At 41.1% G+C, this 19,326-nt stretch overlaps 1 protein-coding gene across 1 annotated transcript in view; it reads right to left on the bottom strand.

Annotated features, from left to right (window-relative positions):
- The window catches only part of SIM2 (SIM bHLH transcription factor 2), a 163,470-nt gene extending 151,475 nt beyond the window's left edge, over positions 1-11,995 (bottom strand). The window contains exon 1 of the mRNA XM_073670834.1: positions 11,206-11,995. Coding sequence (XP_073526935.1) covers positions 11,206-11,380 — 175 coding nt within the window. The 5' untranslated portion in view covers positions 11,381-11,995. The remainder of the gene's footprint in view (positions 1-11,205) is intronic.
- Positions 11,996-19,326: the final 7,331 nt, after the last annotated feature.

Genomic DNA, 19,326 nt, shown 5'->3' with positions numbered 1-19,326 from the left:
CCATATAGATAAATCATCATAAAGACTCTGGATCTGTTAAAAACAGGTGGTGTCTATATTGCACCTGTTTCCTTGCGCGCCCATTGAAATCTATATATAGGTCTCATCCAAAAAAATACGGATGAGACTAGCGCTTACTGCAATTCTTTTTTCTTAGCTTCTCCTGTTCTTTCACTGGTGCCATTCGTGTGCTGCCCCTGATTTTCAGACACCCATAGACTTTTATGGTTACGTTCACATGACTGTAGTTTTGGTCCGTGGAAAAAAACTGACCGATGTTATTCAATGGGGCTGTTCAGATTACCAAATGTCCGCGTAAAAAAATGTCAGCAGCCACGTCTCTTATGTGTTTCACCTATGGGTTCACAAAAAATGAGATCCCATATGGATTAATCACAGCATTGCATTTTTACTGATACATTGCCTGTATTAACATGGGAAACTGCATTTGGTCTTAGTACATTTTATTCGCTGAAAAATCAAAATATTTTCAAAAATGAAAAAAGCGTACATTTTTTCTGGATGAAAATTTGATGATTTTTTATACACAGCCGTATTTTTGTCCATGAAAAAAAAAAAGAGACAGCACTCAGGCCAATGTTATTCAATGGGACAGTGCCGATGGGATTTCTGTCATGGAGCGAATTTTCTTGTGGAGATAAAAAACAGCGCACACTAGTCTCTTCTGTTTATCGGGTCAGATTCGCCCCTTCATGTCTGTGGGTGCGCAGAAGAAAAACGTATCCATATATCATCCGTTACATTACAATTCTGTAACCTAGGAGCCTGTAAATGGTTAATAGCTGCTGCTGTAAGAAAATAGATTGTATACGGATGACAAGTAAGAAAAAAAATCATCAGAGTTTTTTGGATGAAACTTTGACGATTTTTTTAGATGCTGGTGTGAACCTGGCCTAATTGGTAATTTTGATTTATAATTTGGATCAAAAATGGATGTGTCTCCATGATATTATTGAGGACACATTGTCCGCAGAAAAATAAGGACATATGAACATCCCCATAGAATATAATGGATACCTGTAAAAACCACTGTGAAAAATGGTCATCTGAACAAGGTCTAATGCTTGTCCCCGTGCTTGTCCTTGTCTTCCACACAGAAAAAAACATGTAGTGAAAAAATGTTTGTTTGAATGTGCCATAATGAAGATTATTAGGAAAAAAAGAATTTAAAAAAAAACAACATATTCAGATGTGGTGCATTTCTAAAAAAAAAAATTGGAATAAAATCCTTGTATTTAGTTTCATTTTTCACAATAAATTAAAGTAACAAAGTAAGTAAATAAATTAAAATTAAATAAATAAATAAAATGAAATAAGCCATGAAAAACGCTGGAAAAGGTTCTATAAATTCAGCCGAGTATATCACAAAGAGGGGGCAAGAACACAAGAACAAGAGTTAGGATTATGTGCAGCCCACTGAGCAGCTTACAAAGTTAGATATGGATCAGGGTATGGACAGAACAATTTGCATAAATAACCCCTTTAAAAGTATAATTTTATTCAAGATACTAATATATTCCTGAAACAAAAATCCCACCTGAAACAAGTAAATAAACTGCTGAACAAAAAGGTGCAAACCTTCACTAAAGTGCACTGGGCAGACATCACTGGGCAGACACCACTGGGCAGACACCACTGGGCAGACACCACTGGGCAGACACCACTGGACAGACACCACTGGGCAGACACCACTGGGCAGACACTGAGTAGACACCACTGGACAGACACCACTGGGCAGACACCACTGGGCAGACACCACTGGGCAGACACTGAGTAGACACCACTGGGCAGACAACACTGGGCAGACACTGAGTAGACATCACTGGACAGACTCCACTGGGCAGACACCACTGGACAGACACCACTGGGCAGACATCACTGGACAGACACCACTGGGCAGACACCACTGGACAGACACCACTGGGCAGACACCACTGGGCAGACACCACTGGACAGACACCACTGGGCAGACATCACTGGACAGACACCACTGGGCAGACACCACTGGACAGACACCACTGGGCAGACACCACTGGGCAGACACTGAGTAGACACCACTGGACAGACACCACTGGGCAGACACCACTGGGCAGACACCACTGGGCAGACACTGAGTAGACACCACTGGGCAGACAACACTGGGCAGACACTGAGTAGACACCACTGGGCAGACAACACTGGGCAGACACTGAGTAGACACCACTGGGCAGACAACACTGGGCAGACACTGAGAAACAAGTAAATAAACTGCTGAACAAAAAGGTGCAAACCTTCACTAAAGTGCACTGGGCAGACATCACTGGGCAGACAACACTGGGCAGACACCACTGGGCAGACACCACTGGGCAGACACCACTGGGCAGACACCACTGGGCAGACACTGAGTAGACACCACTGGACAGACACCACTGGGCAGACACCACTGGACAGACACCACTGGGCAGACATCACTGGACAGACACCACTGGGCAGACACCACTGGACAGACACCACTGGGCAGACACCACTGGGCAGACACCACTGGACAGACACCACTGGGCAGACATCACTGGACAGACACCACTGGGCAGACACCACTGGACAGACACCACTGGGCAGACACCACTGGGCAGACACTGAGTAGACACCACTGGACAGACACCACTGGGCAGACACCACTGGGCAGACACCACTGGGCAGACACTGAGTAGACACCACTGGGCAGACAACACTGGGCAGACACTGAGTAGACACCACTGGGCAGACAACACTGGGCAGACACTGAGTAGACACCACTGGGCAGACAACACTGGGCAGACACTGAGTAGACACCACTGGGCAGACAACACTGGGCAGACACCACTGGGCAGACACTGAGTAGACACCACTGGACAGACACCACTGGACAGACACCACTGGGCAGACACTGAGTAGACACCACTGGGCAGACACTGAGTAGACACCACTGAGCAGACACTGAGTAGACACCACTGAGCAGACACCACTGGGCAGACAGCGCTGGGCAGACAACAATGGGCAGACATTGAGTAGACACCACTGGGCAGACACCACTGGGCACACAGCGCTGGGCAGACAACACTGGGCAGACACTGAGCAGACACCACTGGACAGACACCACTGGGCAGACAGCGCTGGGCAGACAACACTGGGCAGACATTGAGCAGACACCACTGGGCAGACACTGAGTAGACACCACTGGGCAGACACTGATTAGACACCACTGGGCAGACACTGAGTAGACACCACTGGGCAGACACTGATTAGACACCACTGGGCAGACACTGAGTAGACACCACTGAGCAGACACTGAGTAGACACCACTGAGCAGACACTGAGTAGACACCACTGGGCAGACACCACTGGGCAGACAGCGCTGGGCAGACAACACTGGGCAGACAGCACTGGATAGACTGCACTGGGCAGACAACACTGGGCAGACAGCGCTGGGCAGACAACACTGGGCAGACACTGAGCAGACACCACTGGGCAGACACCACTGGGCAGACAGCGCTGGGCAGACAACACTGGGCAGACATTGAGCAGACACCACTGGGCAGACAACTTTGGGCAGACACCACTAGGCAGACAACACTGGGCAGACACCGCTGGGCAGACAGCGCTGGGCAGACAACACTGGGCAGACAGCACTGGATAGACTGCACTGGGCAGACAACACTGGGCAGACAATACTGGACAGACACAGAGCAGACACCACTGGGTAGCCACTGGGCAGACACCATTGGTCAGATACCACTGAGCAGACACTGGACACACAACACAGGGCAGACAACACTGGGCGGACAACACTGGGCAGACAGCGCAGGGCAGACAGCGCTGGGCAGACAACACTGGGCAGACTTCACTGGGCGGACAACGCTGGGCAGACAGCGCTGGGCAGACAACGCAGGGCGGACTTCACTGGGCGGACAACGCTGGGCAGACAGCGCAGGGCAGACAACACTGGGCAGACATTGAGCAGACACCACTGGGCAGACAACTTTGGGCAGACACCACTAGGCAGACAACACTGGGCAGACACCGCTGGGCAGACAGCGCTGGGCAGACAACACTGGGCAGACAGCACTGGATAGACTGCACTGGGCAGACAACACTGGGCAGACAATACTGGACAGACACAGAGCAGACACCACTGGGTAGCCACTGGGCAGACACCATTGGTCAGATACCACTGAGCAGACACTGGACACACAACACAGGGCAGACAACACTGGGCGGACAACACTGGGCAGACAGCGCAGGGCAGACAGCGCTGGGCAGACAACACTGGGCAGACTTCACTGGGCGGACAACGCTGGGCAGACAGCGCTGGGCAGACAACGCTGGGCAGACAGCGCAGGGCAGACAGCGCTGGGCAGACAACACTGGGCAGACAACACTGGGCAGACAACACTGGGCAGACAGCACTGGGCAGACAACACTGGGCAGACATTGGGCAAACAGCACTGGGCAGACAGCACTGGGCAGACAGGACTGGGCAGTGGACACCACATGTAGCATTCAGGTAAACATGCAGATGCAAAGAGTCCTACCTGCGACAATCTGTGATCACTAACTGATCCCCGTCAATGACCAGAGGCTCCCCGAGAAGTAAGACATTAAACCAATAACTAAAGAGATTGATCACATTTCAATACTCTGATTTCTGGAAAGTTCTGCAGCTCTGCGACAATCCACAGAATTGTAATGTATTTCTACAGACACTTCCCGACTTTTTCCCCAGCGCCTCAGAGACGGTGCGACTTCCTAAGAATTATTCTTGAGCCCTGGATCTGCTGCTGGAGGAAGAGAAGTCAGCGAGGAGGACCCCGGGGGTATATCATCCAGCAGGACATGGTGGGACTTGTAGTCCTACAACAATTAGGAAATGAGAAGCTGCATGTAAAGTAGCAGGACCAGAAAGTAATCCTGTCCTCCACACACCCGTGGCATACAGTGTGTATGTATATATATATATATATATATATATATATATATATATATATATATACACATATAATCTGTGTATATATTTTTATATATCAGTAAACTAGTGAATTACTTTGCAAATAACTCAGCAGTGGCACAATGTAATTTGTGATGAAAATGGGGGAATTATATTTATGCAATTACTATAAATATGATATATATATATATGCGTGTGTGTAACATGTTGATATTATATGTATATTAACATGTTACATATATCTTTATATATATTAACGTGTTACACACAGGTATATATATATATATATATATATATATATATATATATATATATATATTTACACACACGATATATGAGAGCTCCAAGTATGTACATGTCAATGTACATAATAGTTATGTTATGTGTATTAACATTTACATGTTACATACACACACACGCATATATATATATACGTATATATATATATATCTATATATATATAGATATATATATCTATATATATACTGTCTATATAAAACTCCAAAAAAATATATTACAGTATTAAAGAGTTAAAAAAGTAGAACTGAAGCAATGATTGAAATATAATAAAATATTATTAATATTATACTTTATTAATAATATTTTATGTTAGATTTTACTTTATTGATATTATTATTATTATTATGATTAATAATTACTATTGTTATTATTATTATTATTGTAACCTTTAATTATTTCATTATAAGAATAACGATTATCATTATTATTTTAATTATTATTGTTGCTGTGACATTTCATTATTTTATGATGATGATTATTACTGTCACTTCTGATTTACACTTTTCCTCTATGATTTACATTGTCCTGGAGGCTTTGGCCACATTGCAGCAAGCAGGAGTTCAGAGATCCCAGATCCAGTGCTGCAGACCTGATGTCATGGTGTCTTGCACGGCTGTGACTTGTAGTTCTCCATCTTTATATGTAGAAGTGTATTACCATGAGGTGTATAATGAGATAATATGATCTGGGACATTAATGGCAGGCAGCGCTCATCAGGCAGCAAGTGGCAGGAGATCGCGCTAATTGCTCTCAATCAAGGGGAGTAATGAGATAATTCGGATTAAGTAATGACTCTGGGACAAAGGAGAGATCATTATAATAAGGAGCAGATAGAGACCAGAGATCAGGAGTGAAGAGGAAGAAGAGGAGGAGGAAGATATAATACAGCTCCTCAAATATGGGCATTATTATCACTCTCATCATCGCATCACTGATACTCCTCGCATTTTTCTTTCTTCCTATTATTACTATAGTTTTTGTAGGATTATTGATATTCTTACTAATAGTAGAAGAAATAGTAGTAGTGGAAGAAGAAGAAGAGGAAGAAGAAGAAAATGAAGAAGAGGAAGAAGAATATATAGTTGTAGTTTTATCTTCTAGATATTGATAAAATATGAATCAAATTATATCAAAATAAAATTATACTACTAAGGGGAATAATAAGATAACTATCATAGCATAGTGCACATTATCCATTAATAATATTAAGAATAGTACTAAATACTACTACTACTAATAGTAGGATAGTAGTAGTAGTAGTAGTAGTAGTAGTAAAAAATGCTATTACTAACAAAAATCAGCATCAAATATTACACTAAATGTATCAGTAATATTAATAATATTACTACTAATTAAATTAATAAATTACATTATTAATACATAATAATATACATTTATAATTAATAACCGATATTTTTGTCTTTTTTTTTAAGAATAAAAATATTTACATTGATTATTAATAACAACAATCAAAATTAATTATTATTATTAGCAGCAGTATCACTTGTATATTTGCAGCCATCATACTTCACATCTTCATCCACAGCCTGAATCCAGGGGAGAATTAATGATGACAATAACTAAAGTGAAGTAATAATGAATAATAATAAAAAAAAGCTAAAAAAATAATGGCGCATATAAAGCCTTTCTCTCTATATAATGTAAGTTGCTGTAGCTGAAGTCTGCATGGAGACCTGTCATTGGGACACCATGTCCTGTATTCAGAGTCTCTTACTGGGCGATACTGGTGCAGAACTGGTGAAGTGGATTTTCCTTGTGTTGGTGGATTCTTCTCTCTGCTGTGGGGGTATATGGTTATTTGTTGAGGGGTTTTTTTCTGGGGACATTATATTCATTGTGTTATAATTATTTATTAGGTTTCTCTTTCTTTCATCGGATTTAGACTTTTCGACTGATACAAAAAAAAAATATGACAGTGAATTGTGGGTTTGGATTTTGGTCTTTTGGGTTGAGGTCACACATAGAAAAAGAAGAGAAATTAAACATTTCACCATAAAAAAAAATAAATAAATAAAACTAAAGTCAAATAAACTGACAAAATACAATCTTGCGCTTCAAAACACATTCAGGTTAAAAAAAAAAAACTGAAAATGTCTCCAGCCCATGTGCTGTGCTCAGACTCTGTTCACACCTGCAGGCACTGCTTCCTCTGGTGTATCTGCTAATGGGAAGAATGGCTGGGAAACCTCCAGGAGCCCATCAGAGCCTATTATATGATAATGGGATCCGACTGTCACCCTCTAGATCCCTCATATAATAGATCCATCCCAGCTCACGGCCTCCGACATAAAACTAATCCGTATAGTATAGTCCGTATAGTATAATCCCTATAGTATAGATTATATAGAGGTATATAGTAAAAATCATAATAATGTATATATATATACACACACTTTAGACAGATCCTGTTTTTTTATGAGAACTGAACTGATTAAAACATAAGGCACTTCGGATCCCACAGAGCTTAATGGGATCAGTCATAAAAACGCAACTTAGTCTCCTATAGAAAATCCCAGACACAATGGTACAATGGTTTAGGTTTATGACATTGGTCTTTGCTTCTTCTTTTTTTTTTTTTTTTTTTTAATAAGAAAAAAATCTAAAAAAAAGTATGTATTTACAGATACACTATGGCAGGTAAATACGATAAATGTGATACAATTATTTGTATTAATGGTAGTGATAATACAATACTACATCTTCGGCCTTTTAAAAATTAATTCACACAGAATAAATGGATTGAAATAAATAGAGCAATGAGGAGGATCAAATACCATAAGTATACTATAAGTACAAGTACCAAATGGTATAAGGAGACCAAACACACACATGCATACACATACATATGTACACACACACATATATATATATATATATATATATACACAAACCCACATATATATACATACATACACACAGACATATATAAACACACATTTATATATACACACGTATATATACATACACGAACATACACACAAATATACACACAGACACGCACACACATATACACACAGACATATAAACACACATATATACACACACTAATATACACAGACACACTTATATATATGCACACACACACATATATACATACACACACATATATATACATACACACACATATATATGCACACACACACATATATACATACACACACATATATAAATACACACAGACACATATATACACACATTACAATTGTTAAATGCTATAAGGAGCACCAAACACACACATGCATACACACACACACATAGATATATATATACACACACACATATATACACACACCATATACACACACATATATACACACACCATATACACACACATATATACACACACCATATACACACAGGTATATATACACACACACACAGTACAATTGCTAAATGCTATAAGGAGCACCAAACACACACACACATACACACACACATAGATATATATATATATATACACACACATATATATATACACACACATATATACACACACACCATATACACACATATAGACACATGCATACACACATATATATATATATATCACACACACATATATACTCACATATATATACACAAGTGCATACACATATACACGCAAATATATATACAAACACACATATAAATACACACACATATATATACATACACATTTTTATATATACATGCGCTTGTATATATATATATATATATATATAAAAACACAAACCCACACACAGACATATATAAACACACATATATACACACACACACATATACTCACACACATATATATATATATTTACACACATATATACACGCAGATTACACACACATATACACACACCCATATCTATTTCCACACACATAAATATACACGCCCTAATTATTGAATCTCTAATATTCTTGTTACATTTTGCAGCTGATAAGAAAAATACAACGTAATAAAAGAAATATAATGATAGAAGGAAAGAAGTAACAAATAATGTTGTAATAGCACAGGAGTAAAATAAAAGTATGTAACAATAGTGAGTTGTAGTGTGAGCAGAGGGTCTCCCGGGGCTGCTCGGTGGTCTCTGCTGTGCTCCGGGCTGATATGTGTAGGAGTCACTGGCTGCAGATTAAGATTTACATTGATACCATGATGTATGTGGGAAGGAGAAGCTCAGTGTACAGACAGCACCGGCTCCTCACCTGCACAGAGCAGCAGCTCGGACTCTCCCAGCACCGCAGCCTCTGCTCTCCCCTCATACTCACCCTACCCTTATACAAATGTAGATATAATTATTTTTCTACACCCACATGATATATTTATACTTTGTATGGAACAAGCATATTTGTAAAATTCTGAAATATCAGTGAACTTGTTTAAATGATTTCAAATAAATAATAATATACAAAGACAAAACTCCAAAAGGTTGTGGACGATTTACATGTATCATGTATTATTTTTAATACTCTATAATATATATATATATATATATATATATATATATATATATATATATATATATTATGCAACTGAGTACATGTAATTTATAAATAGCTATCTATCCAGATGCATATATATATATATATATATATATATATATATATAATATAGATCTGCATATTATATATATACATTCATATATATATATATGTTTTTATAAATAATATATTATTTATGTATATATGCATCTATATAGATAGATAGCTATTTATAAATTGTTTATATATAAATATGTATGTAAGTATAAAAGAATATACTGAGATAGAAGGATAGCTAGATAGATAATAGATAGTTAATAGATAGCTAAAAAAAAAGCTGAGAACCTTTCTCAACAGAACCAAAACGTTGCTGAGCCCCAATGGGCTATTAAATCACAGTTTTTCCTAAATTCTTGATGGGAGTGCTGCCTTCATTTTTGGTTTTAGCTATCTTGAGGTTTCGTAATTTCCTGAAAGATTTTGAACCCCCATTTACTTTATATTGCCTGCAAGTGCTGCTTATTTTTTTTTTCTTTTTCTAGATAGATAAATACATATAAATGTTTATGTGTGTTCAGTTAAAAACAAATAACTATAAAAATAGCAGAGATAGTGGAACATTAGTGTTTGTGTTCTATTGCTACAGGTTAAATTCAGAAGAACAAAAAAATCTAATAGGAGTAATAACAGCAATTTAATGTTAACTATAATATAAAAAGGAAATATTCTAATTATACTACTAATTTAATAGAAACAAAAATGTTAAAGTTGAAAGCCTGAAATACTAATACTAATAACAGTAACAATAAACATAATGCTAAAAAAAAAGAATACGCTACAATACTTCCAGAATGGAGTTTATTGATGTTAAAATAAATTAAATAAATGTCTTGAAGAAAGTGTAAATTATTATTATGATTATTATTACTGATATATGCATACATATGATGATGATAATAATAATAATAATAATAAATAATAACACAAAAACATAATAAAAACAAACACATAATAGTAATAATAATAATCATAATAATAATAATAAAAAGTATATAAGTATAAAGTATTTTGGGGGGGGCAGGGAGTTAACGATATCACTTCTAGTCTCTCTTTTTTTGTATTTGATACTTTTTGATTCTTAGACTCTGATCACATATTATATCCGATTTTCAGTATCAATCACTTCTTGCCTGTTTATTACAGATTATTTTTGGACTGGTTTATTTGTTGATGTCCTCTCTCTCTGCCTGGTACTTATCACTTCTCTAGCTGCAGATTTCCTGGTGACACAGATACATACACAGGTACATACACAGATACATACACAGGTACATACACAGGTACATACACAGATACATACACAGGTACATACACAGGTATATACATATAGGTATACAGGGATATCTGGGGGTCTGCTCTGCGACCTCTCCTCCATGGCTGTCACTCACCGTCTGGGAAGACTGCTCTCATCTTCAGGTAGCTGGTGGTCAGCCGGATGATGGAGGCTTTGTCCAGCTGGGAGGTGATGGCGGAGGGCAGGGGCAGCAGCTTCGCCAGCTCATAGAACTCCCCATTCTCCTTCTCCCTGCGGGTCTTGGCTGCGTTCTTAGACTTTTCCTTCATACTGATGATGATGATGATCAGGGTAGAATAAGATGACTCCTGGTAATAATAACACTGACATAATAATCAGCTGGAGGTCATCAGGGCAGGGGGCACAGCACTGACTGCTATCACTACTCTGAGGGGCTGAGTGCTGAGGATGATGGGGGTGATGGCCACACAGCTCTCTGGGTCATCGCTCCTGTGTTTTTGGTAGAAAATATGAAGACATTTAATCAGATCTTCTTTGTGGGCTGTAGGTGGTCACCAGTGTCCCCCAATGTGACTCCTCCAGGCCCTAGTCCAGGAGTCCACACATCAGGGAGAGCTCCATGTCCAAATGAGAAGTCACCAACAATCCTCCAAGAGGCAATGAAAGCAATCCGCACAGGGCAGCACAGCTATAGGTGTGTACAGGGCTCTGTGGTCAGCAGCAGGGCAGGACCCCCTGTGTGCAGGGCTCTTCTCTGACTTCTTGCACTGATCCCCTCTGTCCATAGGAGAATAATGAGGCAGGCAATGGAGACCTGTGGAGTTCCTGCTCTCCCAGAGGCTGCAGAGCACAAGTCCAGGCACAGGAGGTGCAGACACTGGAGGTGCAGACACTGGAGGTGCAGACACTGGATAGGGCCTGAGCTCAGTGACGTCTCCACACACTGCACAGCCAGCCAGGGAGGCACACTGCAGCACACAGGGGGTTAACTGCTCGCCAGCCTAGCCATACTACTGCACTGCATGAACAGGCGGCACAGCACTGAAGAGGTTAAATGCTCTGCAAGCTGCAGATAGATTGTTTCTTCTTTGTGGACACACGGTTTACAAAAAATCCCCCACAACCGTGTGAACAGCAGCATAGACTATAACGGTATGTGCTCTACCCATGTAAAATACGGAAGTCTGAATGAGGCCCATGGTCTCTGTAATTATTATATGTCCTGGATACGGATCCACCATAAGGAGGTGAACTGGATGCATCAGTGTTTCATCAGTTCTTGTAATCATATTTGCATTAATGTCAATTATATTTTATTGGGAAAAATCAGATCTGTGTCCAATAGAAAATAATAGAAATGAAAGCAAATATGATTAGTAAGACTGATGACATACAAGTGGAATAATTACTGATAATCTGTATCATAGATTATCTCTATCTATCTATCTATCTATCTATCTATCTATCTATCCATTATCTATCTACAGTCATGGCCAAAAGTATTGAGAATGAGACAAATAGTAATTTTTCCAAAGTTTACTGCTTCATTTTTTGTAATGGCAATTTGCATATACTCCTGAATGTCAAAGAGTGATCAGCTTAACAGCAATTACTGTACTTGCAAAGTCAATATTTGCCCAGAAAATGAACTTTAACCCCCAAAACACATTTCAACATCATTGCAGTCCTGCCTTAAATGGAGCAGCTAGCATCGTTTTAGTGATTGATCCATTAACACAGGTGTGGGTGTTGATGAGGACAGGGCTGGCGATCAATCAGTCATGATTAAGTAAGAATGACATCACTGGACACTTTAAAAGGAGGCTGGTTCTTGGTACCATTGTTTCTCTTCAGTTAACCATGGTTATCTCTAAAGAAACACGTGCAGCCATCATTGCACTGCACAAAAATGGCCTAACAGGGAAGAGTATCGCAGCTACAAAGATTGCACCTCAGTCAACAATCTATCGCATCATCAAGAACTTCTAGGAGAGAGCTTCCATTGTTGTCAAAAAGGCTCCAGGGCGCCCAAGAAAGACCAGCAAGCGCCAGGACCGTATCTGAAAACTGTTTCAGCTGCGGGATCGGACTACCAGCAGTGCCGAGCTTGCTCAGGAATGGCCGCAGGCTGGTGTGAGTGCTTCTGCACGCACTGTGAGGCGGAGACTCTTTGAGCAAGGGCTGGTTTCAAGGAGGGCAGCAAAGAAGCCACTTCTCTCCAGAAAAAACATCAGGGACCGACTGATATTCTGTAAAAGGTACAGGGAGTGGACTGCTGAGGACTGGGGCAAAGTCATTTTCTCTGAAGAATCCCCTTTTCGATTGTTTGGAACATCTGGAAAACAGCTTATTCAGAGAAGAAGAGGTGAGCGCTACCACCAGTCTTGTCTCATGCCAACTGTAAAGCATCCTGAAACCATTCATGTGTGGGGTTGCTTCTCAGCCAAGGGAATCGGCTCACTCACAGTCTTGCCTAAAAACACAGCCATGAATAAAGAATGGTACCAGAATGTCCTCCAAGAGCAACTTCTCCCAACCGTCCAAGAGCAGTTTGGCGCCCAACAATGCCTTTTCCAGCATGATGGAGCACCTTGCCAGAAAGCAAAGGTGATAACTAAATGGCTCATGGAACAAAATATAGAGATTTTGGGTCCATGGCCTGGAAACTCCCCAGATCTTAATCCCATTGAGAACTTGTGGTCAATCATCAAGAGACGGGTGGACAAACAAAAACCAACAAATTCTGGCAAAATGCAAGCATTGATTATGCAAGAATGGACTGCTATCAGTCAGGATTTGGTCCAAAAGTTGATTGAGAGCATGCCAGGGAGAATTACAGAGGTCTTGAAGAAGAAGGGGCAACACTGCAAATATTGACTTGCTGCATTAACTCATTCTAACTGTCAATATAACCTATTGGTACTCATAATATGATTGCAATTATATTTCTGTATGTGATATAAACATTAGACAAACACTAATAAAAACCAGAGGCCAGCAGATCATGTGAAAATATAATTTTGGTGTCATTCTCAAAACTTTTGGCCATGACTGTATATATCTATTATCTATCTATCTATCTATCTATCTATCTATCTATCTATCTATCTATCTATCTATCTATCTACACTGTGTTCCAAATTATTATGCAAATAATATTTTCTCAGATTTTCCCAAATTACCTATATGAATTGCAGTCATTGTAATTTTCCAGTCAAATAACTATTAGAGTACAATTGAAAGGTTTTTGTACAAACTGCCTATGATAACAGGATATTTAAAAAAAAATAAAAAACTCAAACTGGACTCAAAATGCATGTTCCAAATTATTATGCACAGCAGAGTTTTCAACCTTTTCATTTTAATAAAGAACAATAAAATGGTCATTTTTGAAATTATAAGCATTAGCAGGTTATTACAAACTGAAATCAAACAGTTTTCAACTCAAAACTTTATTCTAGGGGATGTAACATTTGCACATAGGACCCCTTGTTCGAAAGGAGCTTCTGAACTCTCTCGTCCATTGAATTTGTCAGGTTTTGGATGGTTTCTGCTTCAATTGTTTTGCATGAGGACAGAATACCCTCCCAGAGCTGTTGCTTAGATGTGAACTGCCTCCCGCCATCATAGACACTCCTTTTGATGATGCTCCAGAGGTTCTCAATGGGGTTGAGGTCAGGGGAGCATGGGTGCCACACCATAAGTTTGTCCCCTATTATGCCCACAGCAGCCAGAGATGCAGATGTTTTATGTGCAGCATATACAGAGTCATTACAAGCAGAGTGATCTATTTCAAGTGTTTATTTCTGTTAATGTTGATGATTATGGCTTACAGCCAATGAAAACACAAATGTCATTATCTCAGTAAATTAGAATAATTAATAAAAAACACCTGCAAAAGCTTCCGAAGTGTTTAAAAGGGTCCATAAGTCTGTTTCAGTAGGCTCCACAATTATGGGGAAGACTGCTGACTTGACAGATATGCAGAAGGCAGTCATTGACACACTCCACAAGGAGGGTAAGCCACAAAAGGTCATTGCTAAAGAAGCTGGCTGTTCACAGAGTGCTGTATCCAAGCATATTAATGGAAAGTTGAGTGGAAGGATAAAGTGTGGTAGAAAAAGGTGCACAAGCAACCGGGATAACAGCAGCCTTGAAAGGATTGTTAAGAAAAGGCCATTCAAAAATTTGGGGGAGATTCACAAGGAGTGGACTGCTGCTGGAGTCATTGCTTCAAGAGCCACCACACACAGACGTATCCAGGACATGGGCTACAAGCAGGGGCGGACTGGCCCACCGGAGGATCGGGAAAACCCCAGGTGGGCCCCGAGTCCCGTCGGCCACGCCCCAAGCCCCGCCCCCTACCCCCACTGGGCCCTGTACAGAGAACGGAGGGCCCCCCCGACTCGCTAATCATATCGGCAGCACTGCTGATATGATTAGTGATGGGCCCTCTGCAGCGGCAAAGCAGGGAGAGCTATCTCCCTGCTCTATCTGCTGACGCAGTGCCCCTCTGCCTCCTCTGCGCAGCGCGACACTGCCGGCGCGTGCGCAGGAAGTCAGTCTCAGGGCGATGATGTCATCGCCCTGGGACTGCTTCCTGTGCGCGCTCTGGAGGACAAACCCGGCGTCGCCTCAGGCAGCGGCAGCAGAATCCATGGGCTCCTGGCAGGTATATATTATTGGAGGCAGCAGAATGTATGGGCTCCTGTCAGGTATATATTATTGGAGGCAGCAGAATGTATGGGCTCCTGGCAGGTATATATTATTGGAGGCAGCAGAATCTATAGGCTCCTGTCAGGTATATATTATTGGAGGCAGCAGAATCTATGGGCTCCTGTCAGGTATATATTATTGGAGGCAGGAGAATGTATGGGCTCAAGTCAGGTATATATTATTAGAGGCAGGAGAAAGTATGGGCTCCTGTCAGGTATATATTATTGGAGGCAGCAGAATCTATGGGCTCCTGTCAGGTATATATTATTGGAGCCAGCAGAATGTATGGGCTCCTGTCAGGTATATATTATTGGAGGCAGGAGAATGTATGGGCTCCTGTCAGGTATATATTATTGGAGGCAGCAGAATGTATGGGCTCCTGTCAGGTATATATTATTGGAGGCAGGAGAATGTATGGGCTCCTGTCATGTATATATTATTGGAGGCAGGAGAATGTATGGGCTCCTGTCAGGTATATATTATTGGAGGCAGGAGAATCTATGGGCTCCTGTCAGGTATATATTACTGGAGGCAGGAGAATCTATGGGCTCCTGTCAGGTATATATTACTGGAGGCAGGAGAATCTATGGGTCCTGTCAGGTATATATTATTGGAGGCAGGAGAATCTATGGGCTCCTGTCAGGTATATATTATTGGAGGCAGGAGAATGTATGGGCTCCTGTCAGGTATATATTATTGGAGGCAGGAGAATGTATGGGCTCCTGTCAGGTATATATTACTGGAGGCAGCAGAATCTATGGGCTCCTGTCAGGTATATATTATTGGAGGCAGGAGAATGTATGGGCTCCTGTCAGGTATATATTATTGGAGGCAGGAGAATGTATGGGCTCCTGTCAGGTATATATTATTGGAGGCAGGAGAATCTATGGGTCCTGTCAGGTATATATTATTGGAGGCAGGAGAATCTATGGGCTCCTGTCAGGTATATATTATTGGAGGCAGCAGAATGTATGGGCTCCTGTCAGGTATATATTATTGGAGGCAGGAGAATGTATGGGCTCCTGTCAGGTATATTTTATTGGAGGCAGGAGAATGTATGGGCTCCTGTCAGGTATATATTATTGGAGGCAGAAGAATGTACGGGCTCCTGTCAGGTATATATTATTGGAGGCAGAAGAATGTATGGGCTCCTGTCAGGTATAAATTATTGGAGGCAGGAGAATCTATGGGCTCCTGTCAGCTATATATTATTGGAGGCAGCAGAATCTATGGGTTCCTGTCAGGTATATATTATTGGAGGCAGCAGAATGTATGGGCTCCTGTCAGCTATATATTATTGGAGGTAGGAGAATCTATGGGCTCCTGTCTGGTATATATTATTGGAGGCAGCAGAATCTATGGGCTCCTATCAGGTATATATTATTGAAGGCAGGAGAATGTATGGGCACCTATCAGGTATACATTATTGAAGGCAGGAGAATGTATGGGCTCCTGTCAGGTATATATTATTGGAGGCAGCAGAATGTATGGGCTCCTGTCAGGTATATATTATTGGAGGCAGGAGAATCTATGGGCTCCTGTCGGGTATATATTATTGGAGGCAGGAGAATGTATGGGCTCCTATGAGATATATATTATTGGAGGCAGCAGAATGTATGGGCTCCTGTCAGGTATATATTATTCGAGGCAGCAGAATCTATGGGCTCCTGTCAGGTATATATTATTGGAGGCAGCAGAATCTATGGGCTCCTGTCAGGTATATATTATTGGAGGCAGGAGAATGTATGGGCTCCTGTCAGGTATATATTATTGAAGGCAGGAGAATGTATGGGCTCCTGTCAGGTATATATTATTGGAGGCAGCAGAATGTATGGGCTCCTGTCAGGTATATATCATTGGAGGCAGGAGAATGTATGGGCTCCTGTCAGGTATATATTATTGGAAGCAGCAGAATCTATGGGCTCCTGTCAGGTATATATTATTGGAGGCAGGAGAATGTATGGGCTCCTGTCAGGTATATATTATTGGAGGCAGCAGAATCTATGGGCTCCTGTCAGGTATATATTATTGGAGGCAGGAGAATGTATGGGCTCCTGTCAGGTATATATTATTGGAGGCAGCAGAGTGTATGGGCTCCTGTCAGGTATATATTATTGGAGGCAGCAGAATGTATGGGCTCCTGTCAGGTATATATTATTGGAGGCAGGAGAATGTATGGGCTCCTGTCAGGTATATATTATTGGAGGCAGGAGAATGTATGGGCTCCTGTCAGGTATATATTATTGGAGGCAGGAGAATGTATGGGCTCCTGTCAGGTATATATTATTGGAGGCAGGAGAATGTATGGGCTCCTATCAGGTATATATTATTGGAGCCAGCAGAATGTATGTGCTCCTTTCAGGTATATATTATTGGAGGCAGGAGAATGTATGGGCTCCTGTCAGGTATATATTATTGGAGGCAGGAGAATGTATGGGCTCCTGTCAGGTATATATTATTGGAGGCAGGAGAATGTATGGGCTCCTGTCAGGTATATATTATTGGAGGCAGGATAATGTATGGGCTCCTGTCAGGTATATATTATTGGAGGCAGGAGAATGTATGGGCTCCTGTCAGGTATATATTATTGGAGGCAGCAGAATGTATGGGCTCCTGTCAGGTATATATTATTGGAGGCAGGATAATGTATGGGCTCCTGTCAGGTATATATTATTGGAGGCAGCAGAATCTATGGGCTCCTATCAAGTATATATTATTGGAGGCAGCAGAATCTATGGGCTCCTGTCAGGTATATATTATTGGAGGCAGCAGAATCTATGGGCTCCTGTCAGGTATATATTATTGGAGGCAGGAGAATCTATGGGCTCCTTTCAGGTATATATTATTGGAGGCAGCAGAATCTATGGGCTCCTGTTAGGTGTATATTATTGGAGGCAGCAGAATGTATGGCTCCTGTCAGGTATATATTATTGGAGGCAGGAGAATCTATGGGCTCCTGTCAGGTATATATTATTGGAGGCAGCAGAATCTATGGGCTCCTGTCAGGTATATATTATTGGAGGCAGGAGAATCTATGGGCTCCTGTCAGGTATATATTATTGGAGGCAGCAGAATCTATGGGCTCCTATCAGGTATATATTATTGGAGGCAGGAGAATGTATGGGCTCCTGTCAGGTATATATTATTGGAGGCAGCAGAATCTAATGGCTCCTGTTAGGTATATATTATTGGAGGCAGCAGAATCTATGGGCTCCTGTCAGGTATATATTATTGGAAGCAGGAGAATCCATGGGCTCCTGTCAGGTATATATTATTGGAGGCAGCAGAATCTATGGGCTTCTGTCAGGTATATATTATTGGAGGCAGCAGAATCTATGGGCTCCTGTCAGGTATATATTATTGGAGGCAGGAGAATCCATGGGCTTCTGTCAGGTATATATTATTGGAGGCAGCAGAATCTATGGGCTCCTGTCAGGTATATATTATTGGAGGCAGCAGAATGTATGGGCTCCTGTCAGCTATATATTATTGGAGGCAGCAGAATCTATGGGCTCCTGTCAGGTATATATTATTGGAG

Source organism: Phyllobates terribilis, unplaced genomic scaffold (genome assembly GCF_046119375.1).
Source record: "Phyllobates terribilis strain yellow unplaced genomic scaffold, ASM4611937v1 Scaffold_2__4_contigs__length_985480577, whole genome shotgun sequence".
NCBI classification, from domain to species: domain Eukaryota; kingdom Metazoa; phylum Chordata; class Amphibia; order Anura; family Dendrobatidae; genus Phyllobates; species Phyllobates terribilis.
Note: the sequence above shows the minus strand (reverse complement) of the source record. Positions and strands in the feature narration are given on the sequence as shown.